Raw genomic sequence first — 23950 nt, 5'->3', positions numbered from 1 at the left:
CAGAGGTCACAGGGTCAAAGTTGACTTGTGCATGATAGCTATTAACACTGGGAAACTATTGTGGAAAGAAACAACAACAGTCTCGTGCTCAGCCAGGAACCCCTAAAATCTCATATTTTCTGTCAAACAGTACTCGGCACACTAGTAGCCCTTTATAAATAACAGCTGTTTTGTCCCGCCCTTCCAGTCTACCCTGGTTGAAAACATAATCCTTCCTATCCTGGTATGTCCTGGAGCCCCCAAAGGCATGCGATTTCTCCAGTGCATCCAGCCTCTGTGAATTAAAACACAACTCTGCATGGACCAGAGAACGGCTGAAGGATATTTATTGTGATCTTCTAGCTTAAAAAGACACATCAAATTTATTTAACAGCTAGTCAGATACCAAGGTATTACTTTATATTCTGGTATTTTTGTTTTCATTATCAACTTTTATTTCTGAGCATTCAAATGACACAGAGGGGCTGCAGTTCCAGACTATGGCCACTAGAAAGCAACAGAGAGCATTCCATGATGAAGACAATACTGGGAAAATCTATTTGCCCATCATGTAAGGATATTTACTGGGCACTGATTTTCCAAGAAGAAATCAAATAAAACTTCCCACAAAATGCAGAGAGTAGGAAGGAGTGTAGGAGAAAGGGGGTGAAATTACCAAAGACTCCAGCAAAATGGAGAGATTGCAGGGACTGAAAATAGCAGAAGAGACCAGCAAAATGCTGAGTGCAGAGGCTGAAAATACCAGAAGAGACTCCAGCAAAATGGAGAGGGTGCAGGGACTGAAAATAGCAGAGGAGACCAGCAAAATGCAAAGACTACAGGCACCTAAAGCACCACGGAAAGAATCCTGATATCCGGCAACTGAATGGGTGGCAAACCTGCCCCAGCCCTTTTCCTCAGAAATATAACACTAGGTACGAGACTGCACCCGTTGCTCCAAAACCCATCTCTTTTTTATTGTTAAAGAAGATATGGAACAAGCCTCGGACAGTGTTTTCTTACCAGATATCCTGGATGTCCTGGGGGTCCCGTGAACACCGTCCCCTATAATGAGAAAGACATGAAGGTGTGAGAACTTTTTTGCCAGCCTGTCCTTCTCTGCCTCTGCTGTCACTATGCTAGTCTGGTGAGTCACCCGACCCCCCCCCCCTCCTGCAGCAACAGATGTGGTGGTCCCCAGCCCCCTACATCCCTGTTACTCTTACTGGGCCAGAGTACCATGTTCTTGGCCATACTCACCGGATCAAGGACAGCAGGCTCTCCTTTCTCTCCCTTCTCAGGGTACATGTCCTGAAATGCAATACCAAGGCATTAGTGAACAGTGCAGCATGGAGACCAGGGCTTTGAAAGCAGTGCATGCTGGGACAGGAATGGCAATGGTGGAGCTCACAACCAAAGCGATAGGATGACACCATTACAAGGGCTGAGTTCCAGCATTCCATTTCTCCCTCTGCCTCTACTCTCCCCCCTCCCCTTTATCTCCCTTCTCTTTCCTTTTCTCTTGTTTATCCCTGCTGAGTTCAATCAACAGTAGCCCAAATACTTTCTACTTGTACAAGAAGAGAAATGACATTCACAGGCCAAGGAGGAGAAGGGAAGCTTTGGACAGGCTTTGAAATGGATGAAGACAATTCAGATTTATTTCCTGACTGGTCAGAAGAGCAGAGGCAGTTTGATGGGGGGGGGGGGGGGGGGATGGAATAAGAGGAGAGAAAAGTTGAAGAATGGAAGGAATTTAAGGATGGGACAGAGAGTTAATAGAGTGGAGAGAGTGAGAAGAGGATGATCACAAGTCTTGGTATGAAGAGAAGTTAGAAAAGCGGGAGAATATAAAGGGAATGGAGACAGAGAGAGAGAGAAGAGCAGAGGGAATGGGAGGGACACAGGGTCAGAGATGAAGGCGGACTCTGGAGAGAGTTTCCTGCTTGTCCCAAGGAAATCTGGGACATGCATGAAGATCCCTAGCTGCAAAGAAGTTCCAGAAAGCCAGCGAAAACTGGGACCTCTGGATCTACAGTCCTTATTCGCTGCGATTTTTGATGTTTCTTTGCCTGTAAGAGAGGATCGAGGATGCCAGGCTGGTCCTTTGGTGCCACAATTACCTTTCTCTGCTGAGTTTCTACATCTCCTCGTTCAACGGGTCCAAATCTCTCCGACCTGCGGTCGGCTTCAGGGTCCAGAGACTCTCGGTCATAGTATTCTTCATATTCATGGATCTCAAAGTCCTCGCCGCGTCTCCTGGGATCTTCTTCCCTACCCGGCACATACTCCACAATCTCCTGCCACATGGATCAAATACAACATTATTAGAAGTACTCAGTAGTGAAGGGAAAACGATACAGAGGATCCAGCAGGCAGATAAGAAGCAACTAAGCACACCAGAAATTGGGTGAAATACTAGGACAGAGCCTGGAGGCTGTGTACTGGGGGCAGTGAACATAGAGCCCCCTCACACAGGCAGCTGGAACTAGGTGTAATTCATAGCTCAGTACTCACTGGCATGCTGGGGCAAAGGCTGGCTCGCTAATCTCTTGGATTCTGTCTATCCCAGTTATTGTGTGTCAGTCAAACAGAAGTGAAGAAAGTGCCATAGAGGCTAAAGAAAACACTAGAAGGAAAAAAATGTTCCAAGGGCTATAGAAAATTAATAACAGAGTGAAAGGAAGGGAAAGAGGATATATGATGAGAGACCGAGAAGGGGGGAGGGGAGCCTGGGAAAGAATGATTTATGGCCGAGCACATGCATCCAGTCAACCCAATCCACAAGCCAGCCCACAGGTATTTTATCTCTCTGGCTTCTGGGCTCTTTAACTCTCGTGAAACCAGGTACATTTCTGGAAGAAGTCAGTAAGTTAAGCTGAACAGGAGGGGAGAAGAAAGACAAGAATTTACCTCTCTCTGATCCTCCATATAACATCTATAGAATCATTATGAAAGGACAAGGCTAGAAAAGGACTCTCAAGTAGTCAGAAAAGCATGGTGTAAGAGGGGATCTCAGGAGATCATCTAGACTAGACTTCAAAAGCATGGCATTTGAGGAGATCTCAGGAGATCATCTAAATTAGAATCAGAGAAACATGAGGGGATCGAGTCACAGAAACATGGCATCATAGGGGATCTCAGGAGATCATCTAGATTAGATTCACAGAAGCATGAGGGGATCGAGTCACAGAAGCATGGATTCATAGGGGATCTCAGGAGATCATCTAGATGAGAAACACAGAAGCATGGTGCTGGAGAGGACATCAGGAGATCATCTAGACTACAGCCACAAAATCATGGTGTATGAAGGGATCACAAGCAATCATCTAGACTAGACTCACAGAAGTATGGTTTAAGAGGGGGTCTCAGGAAATCAGCTAGACTAGACTCACAGAAGCATGGCATCAGGGGAAACCTCAGGAGAACATCTAGACTAGGGTCATAGAAGCATAACATTGAAGGAGATTTCAAGGAGATCATCTAGACCAGAGTTACAGAAGCATGGCATCAAATGAGATCTCAATATGTCATCTGGAAGCATAGGGAGATAGCCTGGAAGGGATCTGAAGAAGCAGATTAGATCTCAGAAAGATCTTTGGCATCAAGAAAGGACAAGATTTGAAGGCACTTTAACAGGTCATCTGCTCTATCTCCAGCCTCAAGCAGAATCCACTGGCCATTCTATACACGTATCAATTGCTCTTAAAATTTCTCCACACCTCCTCCATTCCAGCCTCAGCTAACCTTTGCCAGTGCTCAACTACCTTCACAGTTAGAACATTCTCAGTGATCTGTAACCTAAATGTTCCCTGCTATAGCATAAGCCTATAACTTTTAGCAGTGTCTCAGTGGTAGTGGAGAACATTGATCAGCATAGTCTCTTTAACTCCCTCCTCCACACTTAAAATGTAATAAGGGTCCCTGAGATACACATTGGGAAGGTAGTTCTATAAGTAGGTTGCGTGGTAGAAGCCTGTTCTATAATGGAAGCTGGGCGCTCAAGTTCTGTTATAGAGTGCGAGCATAACCCAGTATCGACATACCCAAATAAATGCAGCAGATATATGTGCTTAAGAGGGAGCCCTGCCCATGCTTCTCCTTTTGTATATCTGCAGTCTCTAATTTATGTGGGTATGTGAAGAATAGAGCTTCTGTGCCCTGCCCATGACAGCAGCCAATCCAGGCCAAGGGCACCTGGCAAGCTTCCCAAATGTTTGTACGTTTGGGAAGCTTGCCAGGTGCCCTTGGCCTGGATTGGCCGCTGTCGTGGACAGGATGCTGGGCTCGATGGACCCTTGGTCTTTTCCCAGTATGGCATTACTTATGTACTTATGCTAGAACTTGAGTGGGAATATGCACACATAGGCACAAAACGCTAGTAATCTAAACATTTACCCATGAAACGGGCTCTTAAATGTTAGCATCCAGTTTACAGAGTTACTCTTTAGGTGTGTCCTACAAATCATCTGCAGGCCATGAGACAGATGTAGGAGCTGGTCTCCTCTGTTCCGTAATGGAGACTTGGGAATGACAGTCAGCCTGCCCCTCCCCCCAACTGTCCATGAGAACTAGAAAAGATATACATATACACACACACAAACCCTCCACTCTGTTAGTTTCCTAAAAGCATTTCTCGTCTCATCCTGAATGCTTCTCTCCTATTCCTCTGTCCCACCTCCCTCATGGCACAGTACCTCATAGTCAGTTATATTCGGGCCTATTGTCACCGTGGAGACCAAAATATCCTCTGATGGAGCAGGGTAGTAATCCTCAGGGAAAACCTCCTCCGTCGTGGTAGGCTTGGTGGGGCGCTCTGCCTTAATGGGATGGGACAAAGAAGAAAATGTGTTACTTGCCATCAAGCTGGACACTCTCCAGTACCCCCTTCTTCCACCAACTCAGTCTTTTTGTCTTAGTCCTAGTTTTCCTGCCCTCCCTACTCCCTCACTCATCGTGTAAACCTTAACTCCCTATCATCACTGCATGGCACACGTAGCATGGTAAGACAGCACATTGGAGCACGTCTGAGATGGACAGGGAAGTGATGCATCACAGTGTGTGATAAATGCGATGAGAATGGAGCATTACACTTGTGATAAAAAATGGAGCAAAGCTTTGCTGAAGCATTCTGGGAGAGAGACAAACAGACAAACAACAACATTTTTAGTAAAATTATCCAAGACGGTCAGGGGTTCATTCCATCGGTTATCAGGGAAAAGCTTTCGATGGTGCAGTTAACTTGAAGCTTGTCGTAAGGAAAGTCAGGGTGTGCTGGAGCTTCGTTTTTACTTTTGGTTATCAGTCTCAGATTGACAGCGCTGATGCCATTAGAATCCAGGAACTGGCTCACCCGGCATCTCATTAGAATAATGTCTCTCTCTGTGTGAGGATGTGAATGTATCGCCCTTCCTCCATTCAGCTGCCAACTGGATCCAGATTTGCAGGACAGGGTTGATCGAGTCCTGGGTTTTACCCCATTGCATGCAGGGAGTTGTAGTTCTGATTTCCCCATTACATTCCCTAAGAAAAGCAAGACCACAAGTCTCATCATGCACTGGGGATAAACTTAGCCTACCGCATTCTGCCAGTCTTATAGTAATGACTCTCCACTATTTCTTTTTGGACCTGGAAGTTTCCCTCCTACTCCTTTGGGTTCCTGGATCATTTGGAACCTGCATCTAGTGGGTTCAGCACCACTGCCAATTCTCTGGAGTTCTCCTCCTTCCTTTATTTGCCTCCCCCACCTCACTTAGGGGGTCTTTTACGAAGGCGCGCTCACGTTTTTAGCTCGTGCTAAAATTGGGCTCACGCTAAACGCTAGAGACTCCCATAGGAATGCATTGGTGTTTCTAATGTTTAGCGTGTGCTGAAAACATGAGTGCGCCTTAGTAAAAGGGGGTCTTAGCCAGTCATTGCAAGGTAGCCAAGAACCATACTGCAGGGCTCCCTTCCAAACCCTGAAATCATGGTTCTCTCAGCTAGGTGTCACTGTTGCATGATAGCTAAGGCTCCCCCTGCCTTCCAGGGTGTTCTTTTATGTATCAAATCAGCTGTTTCCCCAATAAAGACCTTTTGATATCCTTCCTGGATCTACCTTAGCTGTTTTGATTTGATGCTCACGTTCCCGTGAGGTTTGCTCCTCCTTTTTCGTTTGTCTCGTTCTTTTATGCCCCATATACTAGACAATTTTAAGAATGCACAGAGCTAGCAAAGCAAGCAGCTACAGCAGGGTCCACTCGTTGATGTCAGACTGTAAGGCGGATTGATGCCAGGACTCAGGTTAGTGGTTAGTGTGCTAGGAATCAGCCCTGGTGAAGATTACAAAGCGCTTCTGGACCAGCCAGGGAGGGGGGGGGGGGGGAGTCCAGGCTCAGCTCAGCTACTGAGACACTGACCAGGACTGGTTCTACCTTCTCCCCAGCCACAGTGGATGGAACCAGATCCTGGTACTCGGAAACAGCTTTTTTCTTTTTCTTCTTCCCCTTTCTGTCCTTTTTGCCTTTCTTGTCCTTCTTTATCCCATTTTTCACCGGGCCAGGGTCTGGCTGGGCCTGCAGGGAGAAGGAAGATTCACAGAACAAAGAGCTTAAAAGGGCAACACTGGGGGGGCGGGGGTGGGGGAGAGAATGAGGTGTGCAGAGGGCCAGAAGATATGGAAGAAATGGGGGAAGTAGTTAGAGCTAGTACCAGGGAAGTCTGGGTTCAAATTCCTCCTCTGTCACTGACGCTCCTTGTGATCTTGGGCAAGTCACTAGCTCTCACTGCTCAGGTGCCCAATTAGATCATAAGCTCTTTGGGACAGGGACTTATTGTACCTGTAATGTTATCATCACTGCACCGACACCTCTTTCCCAAAAGCTCAGTGGCTAAGGTCACCCCCCAATTCACCCCTCTCCCCTCAGAAGGTAGCACTTGTATGAGTAAATCATCACTGAAGGAGAACACTTTTAATAACGTTTTAGTCAAAATTCCAAACTTTGATGATGTCTTCCTGTTAAAGGGCTAGTAATAGCAGCCCTGAGCCACCTGCAGGTATTATTCCTGGGTCTCATTTCATTTGCCCTTAATATATATTATTTTCTGAAGCATTCTGGGAGAGAGACAAACAACAACATTTTTAGTAAAATTATCCAAGACGGTCAGGGGTTCCTTCCATTGGTTATCAGGGAAAAGCTTTAGATGGTGCAGTTAACTTGAAGCTTGTCGTAAGGAAAGTCAGGGTGTGCTGGAGCTTCGTTTTTACTTTTGGTTATCAGTCTCAGATTGACAACGCTGATGCCATTAGAATGCTGTCTGTGCTGTATTCATGCTGTTGGTCCAGAGAGCGGCTACAAAATCGGTAAGCGGTCTCGGTCATAAAACATATAGAGACAGACATATGAACCTCAACATGTATAAACTGGAAGAGAGACGGGAAAGATAAGATATGTAGAAACATTTAAATACCTCACTGGCATTAATGTACAGGAAGTGAGCCTTTTTCAAATGAAGGAAAACTCTGGAACGAGTGGGCATACGATGACGTTAAGAGGAAACAGGCTTAGGAGGAATCTAAGAAAGTATTAATTTATGGAAAGGGTAGTGGAAGCGTGGAATTACCTCCCGGTGGAGGTTGTGGAGACGAGGACTGTGTCAGAATTTAAGAAAGTGTGGGACAGGCACGTGGGATCCCTTAGGAAAAGGAAGAGTTGGGGGTTACTGAGGATGGGTCATTTGGCCCTTATCTGCCGTCATATTTCTCTGTTTCTATCAGTGTGACACCTGCACAGGACTCTATTGAAAATCCAGTTTTCATCCATTTGTGCTGCATTCATGCTTTACATGTATCAGTGTGATGTCTGTTGAAGATCTTCTCTTCCTGTGCTGTATTCATACTTTTACATATATCTCTGTGACACCCACATGGGGCTCTGCTGAAGATCTGTTCTTCCTTTGTCTGTGCTGTATTCATGCTTTTGCACTTTTTACTATGACACCCTCATGGAGGTTTGCTTAATATCTGCTCTTCATCTGTCCGTGCTGTATTCCTATGATGTGTACACGGGATAGGGCACTATAATGATGACCAGCACAGCAGCACCCTTGATCTGTTCTGCTACACAGGAGGCAGTGTCACCTTTGTAATAATCATTAAAACACCTGCTCAGAATGAAATATAAATGAGAAATGATCTTTTGCATGAAATAAAAATGAATAAGGAATTAATGGGCTGTTTGCAAGAATTTGCACCCCAGGATTTTTTGGGGGGGAGGGGGAGCTACCCTCAGTCCGTTTTCCCATACATCCCCATCTCCACTGCATGTCTGTCCAAAGAAAGATCTGGAAGTTACCTCCAAGAAAGAAAATATAACCTACTAGCAGAATCTGAGAAAACAAAAACAGAGGCATGTGCTTGCCTGGGTGGGTAACTTACTGTTCCCAGGAATCAAGCATAGCTGCCAAACTCCCCAATTCCAAGCCAGAAACCTTTTGGCCAGTCCTGGCTTTGAGCTCACATCCCAAAGCAGCATGGGATTTGCAGTCCATGATTCCTCTGTTTGAAATCAGCACTGCAAGTCCCATAATGCCTCAGGATGGGGTTTTGCCAGCAATCCAGCATAACTCAGCACATCCATAAGGGACGTTCCCCACTATCTGTCAAATATATTGCTTCCACCAACAGGAAAGGGAATTCAATTAGACTGAAGGGCGACCCCTTCCCCAGCAGGGTCACAGCATCAGTAAGGGATAGGTTATTTTCCCTTCCCATCCATTCAGTCTTCTGCATGGTGGGTGGGCAGGCAGACAAGGTCTGGGGGGTGGTGATAGGGTTAACCGCACCTATTTAAGTGATGCAAAAAAGGCAAAAATCCAAATCTGCAATGAAAGATGAGGCGAACATGTGGTCTCGCTTCCTCCAGCTGCGGCTGACCTCCGTGGAATGCGTTTTGCATTCCCTCAGAGATGCTGCTCACAGTGAAAGCTTTTGAAGACTGGGTCTGAGCATGAAAAAAATCCCAAATACAGTTGTTTATTTAGAAATCTGTAGCAAACTACATAGCAGGGAAGGACAGAGTGTTCCTGCAACATTTCATGAATCAGCAGGGACTGTGTTCAAGGGCTGAGTGTTCCTGGAACATTTCTTGAATCAACGGGGACTGTGCAGAAGGACTGAGTTTTCCTGAAACATACCATGAATCAGCAGAAGGACTGAGTGTTCCTGAAACATATCATGAATCAGCAGGGAGTGTGTTCAAAGGCTGAGTGTTCCTGCAACATTTCATGAATCAACGGGGACTGTGCCGAAGGACTGAGTGTTCCTGAAACATACCATGAATCAGCAGGGATTTTGCAGAGAAGCGAGTGTTCCTGTAGCACATCATGCAACAGTCGGGGCTTTGCAAAAGGCCAAAGTGTTCCTGTTTCATGACTGCCGTGAGACTTTTCCAAAAGCAGAGGGAATTCCTTCCGATAAAACACACGTGTTGACTTTCATAACACAGCCACACCCCACACCTCCCAGTTTTGTGCCATTCAATTGTGCAGGCTTTGCCCTGCCCTCTGCTCTCACCACTGAACACTGATACTGTGCCTTGTGGAATGCATCTCATGGACCCTGCCAGGGAGCAGCCCACCTTCCCCTGGCAGACAATGCAGGGAAAAACCTCAGCTACATGCCAAGGAGATAGTTCATTGCCAACAACAGCTGGTGGGAATGGAGTGTCTCCCATGCAGGGCCTTTAGCTCATCAATGGGACTGTTCTCATCCCCCTGCATTGCTGCTGGTTCAGGGTAGGAAAGGCCAGGCCAAAAGGGAATAAAGCAGTCGATACGGCAACCCGGGATCAAGGCAAAGTGATGTAGAAAACTCAGAGGAGTGACTGGTGCCAGATAGGAGCAGTGTTAACCGTAACAAATGCAAATCCTTCCATGCTGAGGGTGAGAACCACATACAGCTCCAGTCTAGAGCTAGGAAGCTGAAGGGGGCAAATTCTATAAACAGAGCTTCCTACCTGCAGCTGCAGGAACATCTGGCATGTTTCTATACAGCTGTTGTCTAACCCTTGTTAGAAGGGATTTGAGAGGTCTTGAAAGTACAAACATTTTTTCTGTTGGTCCTATAAAAGTTCTCAAGACCTCCATGGACCCCCCACCTCTTCTCATTTTCTTAGGAATGACAAAGGCCACTGGTTTTTAACCCCACTCCCACAAACACATCACACTAGCTTCTGACTCACATATTCAACTCAGTAACTGGCTCTTACAACACGTCTAACGAAAAGAAAATTCTCTGTAAAATCCTTGGGTTTTCCATGTGGTCTTGTAATTACAGTTTTGTAAGTATCCGAAAAGTAACGTCTTGTTTACATTCCCTCTGTAAAATAATCAATTTTGTTGGCTTAAATGCTCTGTCAAATAAACAGCTTTGTTTAAGTTCATTCTCGGTGAACAATCACTTTTGTTTACAGATGTTTACTTGCATTGTCTGTAAACACTTGTTTACTTAGGTTCTCTGGAAAATCATCAGGTTTTTTTTTTTACCTACATTCTCTGGGAACAATCACTTTTGTTTACTTAGGTTCTCTAAAATAAAATAATCAGTTTTGTTGACCATAGAGGGGCATAATCAAAAGGGCGCCCAAGTTTCAGGACGTCCCGGCGAAGGGGCGGGGAAACCCATATTATCGAAACAAGATGGGCGTCCATCTTTCGTTTCGATAATACGGTCGGGGACGCCCAAATCGCGAAATTTAGGTCGATCTTAGAGATGGTCGTCCCTGATTTTCGGCAATAATGGAAACCGAGGACGCCCAACTCAGAAACAACCAAATCCAAGCCCTTTGGTTGTGGGAGGAGCCAGCATTCGTAGTACACTGGTCCCCCCTCACATGCCAAGACACCAACTGGGCACCCTAGGGGGCACTGCAGTGGACTTCAGAATTTGCTCCCAGGTGCATAGCTCCCTTACCTTGTGTGCTGAGCCCCCCAAAACCCACTCCCCACAACTGTACACCACTACCATAGCCCTTATGGGTGAAGGGGGCACCTATATGTGGGTACAGTGGGTTTGTGGTGGGTTTTGAAGGGCTCATATTTACCATCACCAGTGTAACAGGTCGGGGGGGGGGGGGGTGCTGAGTCCGCCTGCCTGAAGTGCACTGCAGTACCCACTAAAAACTGCTCCAAGGACCTGCATACTGCTGTCATGGAGCTGGATATGATATTTGAGGCTGGCATAGAGGCTGGAAAAAATATTTTTAAAAAATGTTTTGAGGGTGGGAAGGGGTTCGTGACCACTGGTGGAGTAAGGGGAGGTCATCCCCGATTCCCTCCAGTGGTCATCTGGTCATTTAGGGCACATTTTTGTGGCTTGGTCGTAAGAAAAAAAGGACCAGGTAAAAAGTGTTCATCAGGGACACCCTTCTTTTTTGCATTATTGGTCGAGGACGCCCATGTATTAGGCACATCCCAGTCTCGCCTTCGCTACGCCTCCGACACACCCCCGTGAACTTTGGGTGTCCCCGCGACGGAAAGCAGTTGAGGATACCCAAAATCGGCTTTCGATTATGCCGATTTGGGCAACCCTGTGAGAAGGACGCCCATCTTGCGATTTGTGTAGAAAGATGGGCGCCCTTCTCTTTCGAAAATAATCCTGTTAGTGTCTCTGTAAAAAAATTATGTTTTGTTTTCTCAGAAATCCTTAGTCTTGCGTGGGAAAGTCAACTGAACAGCTGTGTCCAGTTAATTGTATCCCGGTTCAATAACTGCTCTAAAGTTAAGTGGATAAAGTTGTTTAGCACAGTTATCCATCCAGGTATCTTTGCCAGTCGCTGCTGAACATTGGCACTAACCCACCAAATGCAAACGTACTACAGGAATGCCCATAACGCCTCCTGTTTTTTCCTCAGCAAATTTTGTGCATCCTACAACTTGCCGGTACAAAACCAAGCCAGTCAGCAGAGGGAGGAATTATACCTGTGAAGATGTGACCAGCTAATTTCCAAAGACTGATGGATGATCCTGTTAAGTAGCAGTCACTTACTTTCTCTGTAAAGTCATCAGCTTTGTTTACACAGCTTCTCTGTAAAGCTACTGATTGTTCATCAGTTTTATTTATGTTTTCTCACTAAAACAATTTATTTTGTTTATTCAGTTCTTCTGTAAAGTTGTTTTGCCTACTTTTATTTGGAAAATAAATTAGGCTTGTTTGTTTTTTTGTTCTCCTGTAATAAATTTGTTTACACATTTTCTCTGTAAAGTCATTTCTTTGGTTTACTCAGGGGCCTTTTTTACTGAACTGTACTAAAATTTGCAGATAATGCATTTTAACGCAGGATCTTCCCAGGCAAGAACTGCTCGTTTTACATGGCGCTTTTTCAGGGCTTTCCCACGATTTTGTTTTTTTGCAAGTCGTGCGCTAACGTTCTCATTATGTGCCGAAGATTAATGTAGTAACACTTGCTGCCTCCCATTTAGGGGTCAGCAAGAGCTCCCACATAAACCCTACAATAATTATAACCAATGGCGTAGCCACAGGGGCCTGGACTCTTTTTGCTGGAAGATGTAGTATCAGCGGTTAGTATATCTGAGTTTTAAAAAGGTTTGGACAAGTTCCTGGAGGAAAAGTCCATAGTCTGCTATTGAGACAGACAATGGAAGCAACTGTGTGCCCCGGGATTGGGAGCATGGAATGTTGCTACTCTTTGGGGTTCTACATGGAATCTTGCTATTCTTGGGGATTTCGGAATCTTGTTACTCTTTGGGGTTCTGGAATATTGCTGGTAATTGGGTTTCTGCCAGGTTCTTCTGATCTGGCTTGGCCACTGTTTGGAAAACAGGATACTAGACTACACGGACCATCGGTCTGACCCAGTAGGGCTACTCTTATGTTTTTATGGACCCCCCCCCCCAACTTGAGTTTGGGCTCCCAAAGTCTGCTGTTTTGGCTGGCAGGGGTCCCCAAGTCCTGCCAGCAGAAGCTTTCCAACAGCGATATTCACCACTTTGCTGCCTGCCTTGCTTCCCCCTCCCCTGTGCGCACGCTGGTTTTTAATGAAATTGAGCACGTGCGAGCTTTGCGCAAGCTCAGTTTCACTAAAACCCAGCATGTGCACCAGAGCAGGAAACCAGTGCAGGCAGTGCAGCACCAAATATCACCACAGGAAGTCTTCTGCTGGTGGGGCTTGTGGACCCCCGTCAGCCTAGGTATGTGGGGTTGTGGCAGGGGCGGAAAGCACCAGGGAAGGGGAGCAAAATGCCCCCCACACACACACTAGAGGTCTGGCTACACCTCTGATTATAACACACTAGTTGGGTAATGTCTCCATGACCACACTCCGCCCATGCCTTGGCCCCCCCCCCCCCCCAGATAGAAAACTTCTTAAAAGTTCAAGAATGCACAGTTTAGCACATGTAGACAGGGAAAATACCACAAAACACATTAAGAGCATTTCTCAAACTGTGCAAACTCTCAGGGGTGCCGCGGCACATCTTGACCTTCCTCCCGCCACCCTCAGTCCAGCATCGCTCCGTACTCTCCCCTCCTGCAGGTCCAGAATCTGCCGCTTCCTGCTCCTTCCCCCGCTGCCGCTGCAGTGCTTGCAGCTTACATTTTCAGGCCGTCCGCGATTCACACAGGCACTGCGGGGACTTCCCTCTGCTGCGTCTGGGCCCTCACAACAGGAAGTTGCATCAGAGAGGGCCGGATGAGGCAGACCGGGAAGGCCCCACAGTGCCTGTGTGAATCACGGACGGCCCGAAAATGTAAACTGCAAGCACCTGGAGTATTGTGTTCAGTACTGGTCTCCGTATCTCAAAAAAGATATAGTAGAATTGGAAAAGGTACAGCGAAGGGCGACGAAAATGATAGTGGGGATGGGACGACTTTCCTATGAAGAGAGGCTGAGAAGGCTAGGGCTTTTCAGCTTGGAGAAGAGACGGCTGAGGGGAGATATGATAGAAGTGTATAAAATAATGAGTGGAATGGATCGGGTGGATGTGAAGCGACTGTTCACGCTATCCAAAAATACTAGGACTAGAGGGCATGAGTTGAAGCTACAGTGTGGTAAATTTAAAACGAATCGGAGAAAATTTTTCTTCACCCAACGTGTAATTAGACTCTGGAATTCGTTGCCGGAGAACGTGGTACGGGCGGTTAGCTTGACGGAGTTTAAAAAGGGGTTAGATAGATTCCTAAAGGACAAGTCCATAGACCGCTATTAAATGGACTTGGAAAAATTCCGCATTTTTAGGTATAACTTGTCTGGATGTTTTTACGTTTGGGGAGCGTGCCAGGTGCCCTTGACCTGGATTGGCCACTGTCGGTGACAGGATGCTGGGCTAGATGGACCTTTGGTCTTTCCCAGTATGGCACTACTTATGTACTTATGTACTTATGTACTTATGCACTACAGCGGCAGCAGGGGAAGGAGAAGGAAGTGGCAGTGATCCTGGACCTGCAGGAAGGAAGGTAGCTAGTGATGCTGGATTTGGGGAAGGCAGAGGTTTGCTGGATTTATGGGAGGAGCGGGGCTGAAGGGAATGGTGTACTGGACTTTCTGGGAAGAGGGGGCTGCAGGGAAAGGGAGACCTATGTGGCGGGGGGGGGGGAGTATGGAGACTATGTGGCCTGGGGAGGGGTTGCCGCAAAAGATTGCTCAGACACTAAGAGTGCCGTGATCCAAAAAAGTTTGGGAACCCCTGAGTGGAAGCCTATTTTCACATGTTCGCCACTGGATTCTAATAGGTCACCCTAAGTTGGGTGCTCAAGTTTGGGATGGATCACAGATCCACGCGTAAACGAATTAACTAATTAGGTGCTAACGATCGATTATTGGCGTTGGCAAGCACTTAATTGGCAGTCATTGGGAGTTACGCATAGATCTGCCCTATTCCCTACTCTAGGACATGCAAACCTAAATGTCAGAGCAGGCAACTCCTAAGAAGGTGTGGCCATGGGAGGGGCTGGGCGAATCAGGGGCGTTCCCAGAATTTAGGCGTGATGTTACAGAATACCTGCATTTGCACACCTTACTGTCATTAGTCAGGCGCCAGCATTAACAGCAGCCTTTGGCAGGTGTAAATGCTCACGCCCACAGTCTGGCGCAAAATGCACGCTAAGCTGGAATTCGGTAAAGGTTGTTCTGCACAGAGCATCCTTTATAGAATACTAGCTTACCATGGATCATACCGAAACCATTTGTTGAATTTCTCAATATATCCAGAGTCTATAAAACAGCAACTAAAGCTGGCTGCTGACATCTGTACGTGTAGACAATTAGCATGCGCAACTTAATAATGTAACAAGCTAATCTGTGCCGACAACTGGCTGCAAACAAGCAATTATCGGCACTAATTCGAATTTACGCATGCAACTTTTTAAGCATATTCTGTAAAGTGGTGAGTGTAAAATTCTAACGCGCGGCTCAGAAAAGGGGGCATGGCCATGAGCGGGGCATGGACGTTCCTGAAAATTACATGCACTGTTACAGAATACACCCAATCCATGCCTAAATAAGACATGGGCGTTTGCACCAGGTTTTACTTGGTGTAAAGGGCTGCATCTAAATTTTAGTCATGGGTTAGCTGCTATGCATTCTGTATAATAATTTGCACCTCCAACATTCTATGTCTGGATGGCTGATTTCGTAACATCTATTCCCATTGGTCCACCCTCACGTCAAAACGTAATGACGTCAGAAGGCGGAACAACGAGAGGGAAGGGAACGCTGGAGGCGAGCTGACGTCAGGAGGGATGTTACGAACGGAACGGAAGCCAGCGCCAGCCAGCCAGAGAACATTCAGGTACAAATCGAGGCGAGGAGAGAATCGTGGGACATCGAGGGGAGGGAGGGAGGACGGAAGGAAGGACGGGGAGGGCAGGGCAGAGGAGAATTGATGGACATGGATGGGATGGGAGGACAGTAGAGGAGAGCATCGCGGGACACGGCTGGGAGGGCAGGGAAGAGGAGAATCGCTGGGCATGGAGGGGAGGGGAGGGAAGAATCGCTGGACATGGAGGGGAGGGCAGGGGAGAGAGAAAAACAAAGCTTACAGGACAGCCTACCTAGGGCCCGTTTCATTGTTGAGGAAACGGGCATGGTTCCAGTAGTAGTCTATAAACTGCACCTAACGTTAGGTGAAGTTTATAGAATACCACTAAGGACTGGGGGGGGGAGGGGGGTTGGTGCTATATATAAAATCTGGCCCTACGTGTCTAACAAACTTTGGTAACACGGCCCCTTCATTTTTCTGCAATCAGAATTTTTGTAAACTTTCTCTGTAAAGCAATATTTTGCTTTTGTAGTTACTTTGTAATCAGTTTGGTTTACTTATGTCTCTTCTCTAAAGACATTACTTTGTTTCCCTGTAAGGTGTTCTTTCTGTAAAACAGTCAGCCAGATCATTATCAGTAATATAATTATTGTATAATATGAACGTTTTAGCAGCTTGAGTTTCCCCATCCAATGGGACGACGGGTGGGTGACTGGGCATCCTGCAGAGGCCACGTGATGGAATTCCAGTCGGAGGGAGGGGGAGGGCAAACCCCACCAGGGTGGGCACTGCTGACCATCAGGAAAGATGCTGCTGGTGATATTGAGGGCTCCTGGTGTTGCCCGGGCAGAGGTCAAGGACGAGCAAGACAGGGTGGAGATGGAGGGAGGTGAACCACTGAGAATCCAAAAGCTGAATCTTGCCTCAGATTTGCTGGTTAAAAATAAATAAAAGTGAGATGCTCAAGCTATTTGGGATTTTTTTTGTTGTTTTTAAAGAAAAAAGAGGAACATCTTTTTCTGCCACTGATCATCATTTTGCCAGGGGGGGGGGGGGGGCGGCATTTAAAGATTAGTGCTAACTGCTAAGTAATTATTTCATGATACTGCCTGGCATCCCTTTTTCAGCTTGTCATCAGCTTGCTGACACCACATGGGCATCTTAAAGTTTCATTTCAATGGGTTGATCAGAAGCTGGGCAGATGAACCTCAGAAACTCACAAACTTGAGTGGGGAGGGGGGGGGGGGTAAATCCATGACCGGATTAGCCTGGCAACAGTGAACCCAGCTGGAAACCCCAAGTCCCCATGGAGGATGAGTCACATCCTGTTCTTGGCCACTATTCAGTTTGCCACCTGCCTCCAGTTCTGCCAGCCAGTCTGATCCAAAAATCTGTGATGTAGGCAAAGCCAGAGCGGGATGAGAGCGGTAAAAACCAGGATGGGATCAGCCTGATCAGTAGAACAGGTGCTGGGTTGGCAAACCCTAGTCAAGCATCAGTGCACTGATCCAGCCCTAGATATTGTGCTTCATCCGAAGCGGCTCACTGGCTTTCTTACCTCTTCCAGGATTTCGGGGTCCTGTGGAAAAAGCGGGTACAGGAGTGGGGAATGGCAGTCTGGCATGTAGCTTTCACAGTATTCGAAGGCAGCGCTGGGATCTGGAACGATCAGTAATTGCTGGATATCCCCCTGCAGAAAAGAGCAGAGTTACAAAGGCTGGTCCTAATCTGTTTTGTAATCAGACAGAACAGTGCTCACGATTCCCCTCTGAGTATTCTGTACAGATGCTCCGCATAACTCCTGTCAGCTTCTCAGAGGTTTGTGCCTCTGGCATTAAAATGTTCAATAACTAAAAGTGTCTTGGCTTTTTCATTCTTAGAGACTCCTCTTATCGCTCATAAATTCTTCAAATCCAGGCCATAAAGAAATGTAAAGACCAACATAATAGCAGAGGGGCTGCAGGGCAGGAATGAGGTGCATTGACAGGTGTGTGTGTGTGTGTGTGTCTGTCTGTCTGTCTGTCAGCGCTGGAATAGCAGGGGGGGGGGTGCTGCAGGGCAGGAATGAGGTGTATTGGCAGGTAGGTGTGTGTGTGTGTGTGTGTGTGTGTGTGTGTGTGTGTGTCAGCCCTGGAATAGCAGGGGGGGGGGGTGCTGCAGGGCAGGAATGAGGTGTATTGTCAGAGATCTGGGTCTCAGTACTGGAATAGCAAAGGGTCCTGAAGGGGTGATGCCTTATCATAGTTATCAGCTCCTATCTGACTTGTCAGATGTGATTGCTAGCACAGCCCCCCACCCCCTTCCCCCCACCTTCCCCAGTTGGATCAGAAGCTCTCCATTAGCTACATTTGTACAGATAAATAAAATTCTCAGAGGGTCTTTAGTTTAAGGTTCCTCACGACACTGGACAGAGTTGTCTGGATTCCTTAACACAGTGAAGAACAGGGGCAGCAGGTGGGTGCTGAGGACATCGCCAACCAGTGCTGACCGGGATGAAGTGGGACCCGTATTCTGGAGTTCATCTCCAGCAGGACACCATGTCCAATGTTCACAACAGGCACCACTCCAAGATTATAAAACTGCTCAACACAGGATAAGTACGGCAGGATCAGCAGTAACACATACCTTACACAGATACACACACACGGACACATAATCACACACACACAGATACACACACGCACACAAACACAATCACACACACAGATACACATGCACACAAACACAGTTAGACACACACAGACACACACACAGAGACTGCCCAAGATAGGACAAGTACAAAAAAAGCACACACAGTCACAGACACACAAACACACAATCACGCGCACATAGATACACACACACACACAAACGCACACACAGACTGGCCAAGATAGGACAGGTACAAAGAAAACACACAGATACACACATGCACACACAACAATCACACACACACTCACACAATCACATACACACACACACTCAAACACACACATGCTCACACTGCCCCAGCACAGAACAGGTACATCACAGGCAGTGTATATACAAAGAAAAGACACACACACATATTACACACTTTGACTCAGAAGAATTTTTATGCCACCTCCCTCCAAAGCCCCCAAATATGCCAGGGTCATTTTCTATCACAGCACCTGGAGGAAAGAATGAGTGTGTCTCATGGCTAGAAACGCACCCTGCCATACATTCCAAGCCTGAGTCATTCGCCAGCGTGGCTAACGAGAGGAAAAAATATCCAAAGGGGATTGCAGCGTATCAGAACAACTGTGAGGTACTTAAATTAATTAGCTTTCTGCTCTCTCAGTTCTAAGGGCTGGGAAAAGGTCTTCCATGACTCATCCAACGGGGGTCACAAAATCTTGTGGCTGAATGGTAGGATGGTAGGGGGGTTGGGAGACAGGGTGTTATCAAATGTTTCCATCGCTTTGGAATAGTTCCCATCAAAAAGGAGCTGCCCAGTTTCATTGGCACAGAAGGGGGAAGCCGCAGTTGGTGACCATCAAGAGCAGGAAGTGGGGGAGGGGCTGACCTATGGCCAACAAAGGGTTCCCAGCTGAGGGTTTTCTCTGTTACCCCAGAAATCGAGTCTGCGGCATGTGCCCCCTATGACACCTGAAGCCACATTCTGAAACCGGAGACCCACTGTCTCATCCATTACTGCCACAGCCCTGTATCCTCTGAAAATGTCCCAGAAGACATCCAGAAATGCCCGTGTGAAAGAATTTCACCTCGAGGGATGAGCAAGCCAGAACTTGGTAGGCATACACTTGAACCGGATCTTCCCCACCACCGTGCCGGAGCTAACTGGAGGAGATGGGACAGGATATTCTAACCTTCCCTTAAGACGTTGGCTAGAGGTGCATCAGTTGTACTTCCCGGGACCTTAAAACATTTGCATATGCAAATCCAAAGAAAGAGAGAGGTGAAGGAGCGCATTCCAGCAGAGCCTAATATTGATGAAATATGCGCTCTATTTTTAGCCAGACCTAGGAACCTAAGGGGTAAATATTTAGGCAGCCGAAATGAGCATTTTGCTAATCGCTGCAGGTGTTATTCCTGGATATTCAATGCCGAGCCATGTCTGGTCCTCAGCACTGAGCATCTGAGTCGTGCAGAACTGGCTAACAAGTAGCCAGTTAAATCGATATTGAGAATTTAAAGTAGCCATGGACTGCCGCATAAAGTTAGGACTGTGTTTTATGCGGTTACCCTTGCTGGTTAAGTGCTGACTCCGCCCCCAGACCACCCCTAAAATAGCCAGTTTTCACTTAGGCTTTAACCCCTAATTTTCAGCGGAGATCACCAGTTAAGTGCCACTGAAAATTAGCAGATAGCCCCAAACCAACGATTTAACCGATCAGCGGCCGTTTCTGGCCAGTTAAATCGTTTTCAATATCGACCAGTTTTAAATTATGCTCATAATCTTAGGTGCCTAATTTCAGAGCCCAGAGCTGATAATCAGTGCTAAGCTCCTATTTTTCCTGCACCCTAAACCTGCCACTTTTTACGTACCTAAAATTTGAGTATAAAGTTAGGCACTGAGCCCTAGTATATTTTCAAAGAGAATGATTTGGGAGCCCTAACTCGCAAAGACAGGAGCACAAATCCTTTGACTGTTGATCCCCTCTATCTGTAGAAAATGATAAACTGTAGCACATATTGAAGTGGGTAGAGCTACGCCATGGATATCTTGGTTCACATATCTGCCCTGTTTCCAAGGTCAACTTGGACGCTTATCCCTGGTGTGTGGAAACCTACAGCTCGAGAGTATTTGAAAGCACCAAGTTCAGTGAACACACAGGCACACGCACACATTCGACGTGTAATTAAATTCTGGAATTCGTTACCAAAGCAGTTAGCTTAGCGGGGTTTAAAAAAAGGTTTGGTTGGCTTCCTAACGGAAAAGTCCATAGACCATTATTAAAATGGACTTGGGAAAAATCCACTGCTTATTTCTAGGATAAGCAGCATAAAATGTATTGTACTGTTTTGGGATTTTGCCAGGGATGCATACTCATACACTGGTTACATGGGGCAGAAACATCCATTTTAGAAAAATAGACGACTAAATCAGGGTTTCCCAAATCCAGTCCTGGAGTACCCCTTGCCGGTCAGGTTTTCAGAATATCCACAATGAGTATGCAAGAAAGAGATTTGCATATAATGGAGACAATATATGCAAATGAAGTTCATGCATATTCATTGTGGCTATCCTGAAAACCTGAGTGGCATGGGGGTACTCTAGGACTGGACTTGGTAAACATTGGTCTATATTATTAACCAGGCAAAACAGAAACAGGACATAAATACTGGAATATAAATATTTGTATGAGCAGTTTTAAAAACATGAAGGTTCATTTTTCCTGAAGCTGTCACAGAGCCCAGTATCCTTTGTCAGTTTCACTTCTCTAAAGCCTGGACGTCATGTGCAGCAGGTCTAACTCCCGCCCTCCATCTTTTTGGACGTAAACATTCAGTCCCCTTCTGAAATGGGGTATAAATGTCTATTTTTGGACCTGCCCTAGTACGGTCCAGAATATTCTCAGTGACCTTAAGGGAGTCAATAACCAGAGTGATTTAACTGGCAAGAGAGGCTTCTGCCCGGTTAAATCGCTGACTGCCAAACACGAAGCCAGTGATTTTGTGGGCGGTCTGGGGATGTAGCTTGCACTTTTGTGATTCAGTGCCTATGTTCAGCATTTAAGTCTTGTCTCCCTCACTATCCCCTAATCTCCTGTTCACCTTCTTCGTTCTAGAAATAATCATTGTCTAGTTCATCCTGGTCCTAGACCTACCCAACTTGAAACTACTGTGCATCGTCACCCCTTTTCTTTGGAACTCCCTCCCTCTAGATGTTCATGCTGAATTATCAATTAAAAACTTTAAAACCACTTTGAAGACTTGGATCTTTGACCGAGCTTTCAATTCTGCCTAAGATATAACTATACTATACTACTCTATACTGTCGGAGGTTTCTATACCACTGTCGTTCCAAAAAGGATTCAAAGCGGTTTACAATAGATAAAAGAAACTTCAATTGCAAGAAGGAAATATCAATTCAAAGTTACACAATGGCAGAAGCTAATTGCACGTAATATAAATAAACCCAAAAAACAAATTTAAAATCCAGAGTCCACAAAACAGAACAAAATCATTGCTCAAATAAGTATGTCTTCAACAATTTCCTAAAAGAAAGATAAGGAGATACAAGCCTCAATTTCAGAGGAAGTGTATTCCATACTCTAGCCTCCTCCCCCCCCCCAAAAGGAAAAGAAGCCTCAAAAACAGATTTAAAACAAATATTTTTTTTTACAGAAGGAAAACCTAATTTCAAAGTTCTCAGAAAACCAAGTTTTCTATCTGCAGATGGGAATGCCAACAGCTCATTCAGACCCCCAGAATCCAAACCGATTTAAAAATTAAAGAATGGATTTTAAAATCGATATGTTCATGTGTCATCAACCAACAAAAAACCTGAAAAACAGGGGATACGCTTCCGTAACTTCCAATACCTCTTATTAATCTGATGGCCATATTTTGCATCAGTTGTAATCACTTTAACTGCTTAGTTGAAATCTGGGAGTAGAGTGATTTACACTAGTCCAATTGTAATAGCAAAACAGCCTGTGCAATACTTCTTCCATCAATAAAGATATTATAGCCCGTAACTATCAGGAGTGGAGAAGTAACCTAGTGGTTAGGGCAGTTGCCTGAGACTCTGGGGAACTAGGTTTGATTCCCGCTGCAGCTCCTTGTGACTCTGGGCAAGTCACCGAGGGGTCTTTTTACTAAGGTGTGCCAAAAATGGCCTGCGCTGTTGTAGAGGCATGTATTGGATGCATGCAGGTCCATTTTTCAGTGTGCCTGCAAAAAAGGTCTTTTGGGGGGGGGGGGAGGAAATGGACATGCAGCAAAATGAAAATTAACACGTGTCCATTTTGGACCTGAGACCTTACCACCACCCATTGACTTAGCGGTAAGGTCTCACATGTTAACCAGGCGGTAATCGTCAGCGCACATATAATGCCAATGACTGCCCGGTTAGCACCGCACCAGAACTTTTCTGGGGCACGTAGTGGGAGTGAGTAAAAAGTGAGATTACCACCCGGGCCATGCAGTAGCTGGGCAGTAGTTTTGAATTGGCGCATTTTGGGTACACGTGGTTGCCTACGAGGCTTAGTAAAAGGACCCCTTAACCCTCCATTGCCCCAGGTACAAAATAAGTACCTGTATATACTATGTAAACCGCTTTGAATGTAGTTGCAAAAGCAGAGAAAGACTGTATCAAGTCGATTCCAGGAACAATGTCAAACAGTAGCAACATTCCATGTAGAATCCCAAAGAATAGCAAGATTCCGGAATCCCAAAGAGGAAGGAGTGGAGGCGTAGCCTAGGGGTTAGTGCAGCGGACTTTGATCCTGGGGAACTGGGTTGATTCCCACTGTAGCTCCCTGTGACTCTGGGAAGTCACTTCACCCTCCATTGTACCTGTATATACTATGTAAACCGCTTTGAATGTAACCACAGAGAGGCAGTGTATCAAGTCCTGTTCCCTTTCCTTCCCATTAACCCCTTACCCTATATATTTTCTCCTCCCGTACTGCTCACCTTTCTCTCTCCTTTTACAGCCCCTCTGTCCTCTGCAGATGCCTGTGCTATTCTTTCTTGTCTGCATGTTACTTCTTTTCCTATTCTGAGTTTTTGTTTCGCTAGTCAACCGCCTAGATCTGTGAGTTAGCCCAGGTGATATACAGAGTCCAAATAAACTCTAAATCTCATCGCATAAAACACAGTCCTCTCTCGTCACTTCACCACTTAATGCTGGCTAGCGCACATACAATGGCATTCAGTGTTTGTCCGGACATGCCATGTCTGGCCATTACACCAACGATGGCTGAAAATTTACCCCATAGACGTCTTTCAGTATTAGACATCTAAATGCTGGTTTGTGGACCCTAACGTGAAAAGAGCTTCTAAATTAAGCACCTTAGCGTCAAACCCACATGGAGTAGAACTTCGTTATAAGGGACCTGCACATAGTGGACACTCAGATAAACTAAATCTCTCTTCATAACGGCGGTTAATAATCCCAGTAAATAAATATATAAACTTTTATTCCCGGCTGAGAGAATCGGACATCCCATGTGTTTCAGTTCGGTTATAAGAGACCGTTTTGCACAGTCTTAAGGCTTCTTTGAACCACAAAGATAAGAGACCG

At 46.0% G+C, this 23950-nt stretch overlaps 1 protein-coding gene across 2 annotated transcripts in view; it reads right to left on the bottom strand.

Moving 5' to 3' along the window:
* The window catches only part of COL5A3 (collagen type V alpha 3 chain), a 107930-nt gene that overhangs the window by 55958 nt on the left and 28022 nt on the right, over positions 1–23950 (bottom strand). For both annotated transcript variants that reach the window (XM_030197096.1, XM_030197097.1), the window contains exons 5-10: positions 17294–17425; positions 6393–6533; positions 4677–4799; positions 2103–2279; positions 1240–1290; positions 1003–1044 (exon numbers count right to left, since the gene is read on the bottom strand). In XM_030197096.1, coding sequence (XP_030052956.1) covers positions 1003–1044; positions 1240–1290; positions 2103–2279; positions 4677–4799; positions 6393–6533; positions 17294–17425 — 666 coding nt within the window. The remainder of the gene's footprint in view (positions 1–1002; positions 1045–1239; positions 1291–2102; positions 2280–4676; positions 4800–6392; positions 6534–17293; positions 17426–23950) is intronic.

Source organism: Microcaecilia unicolor, chromosome 3 (assembly GCF_901765095.1).
Source record: "Microcaecilia unicolor chromosome 3, aMicUni1.1, whole genome shotgun sequence".
Classification (NCBI taxonomy): domain Eukaryota; kingdom Metazoa; phylum Chordata; class Amphibia; order Gymnophiona; family Siphonopidae; genus Microcaecilia; species Microcaecilia unicolor.
The sequence above is the reverse complement of the archived record's forward strand: the minus strand, read 5'-3'. Positions and strand labels throughout refer to the sequence as shown.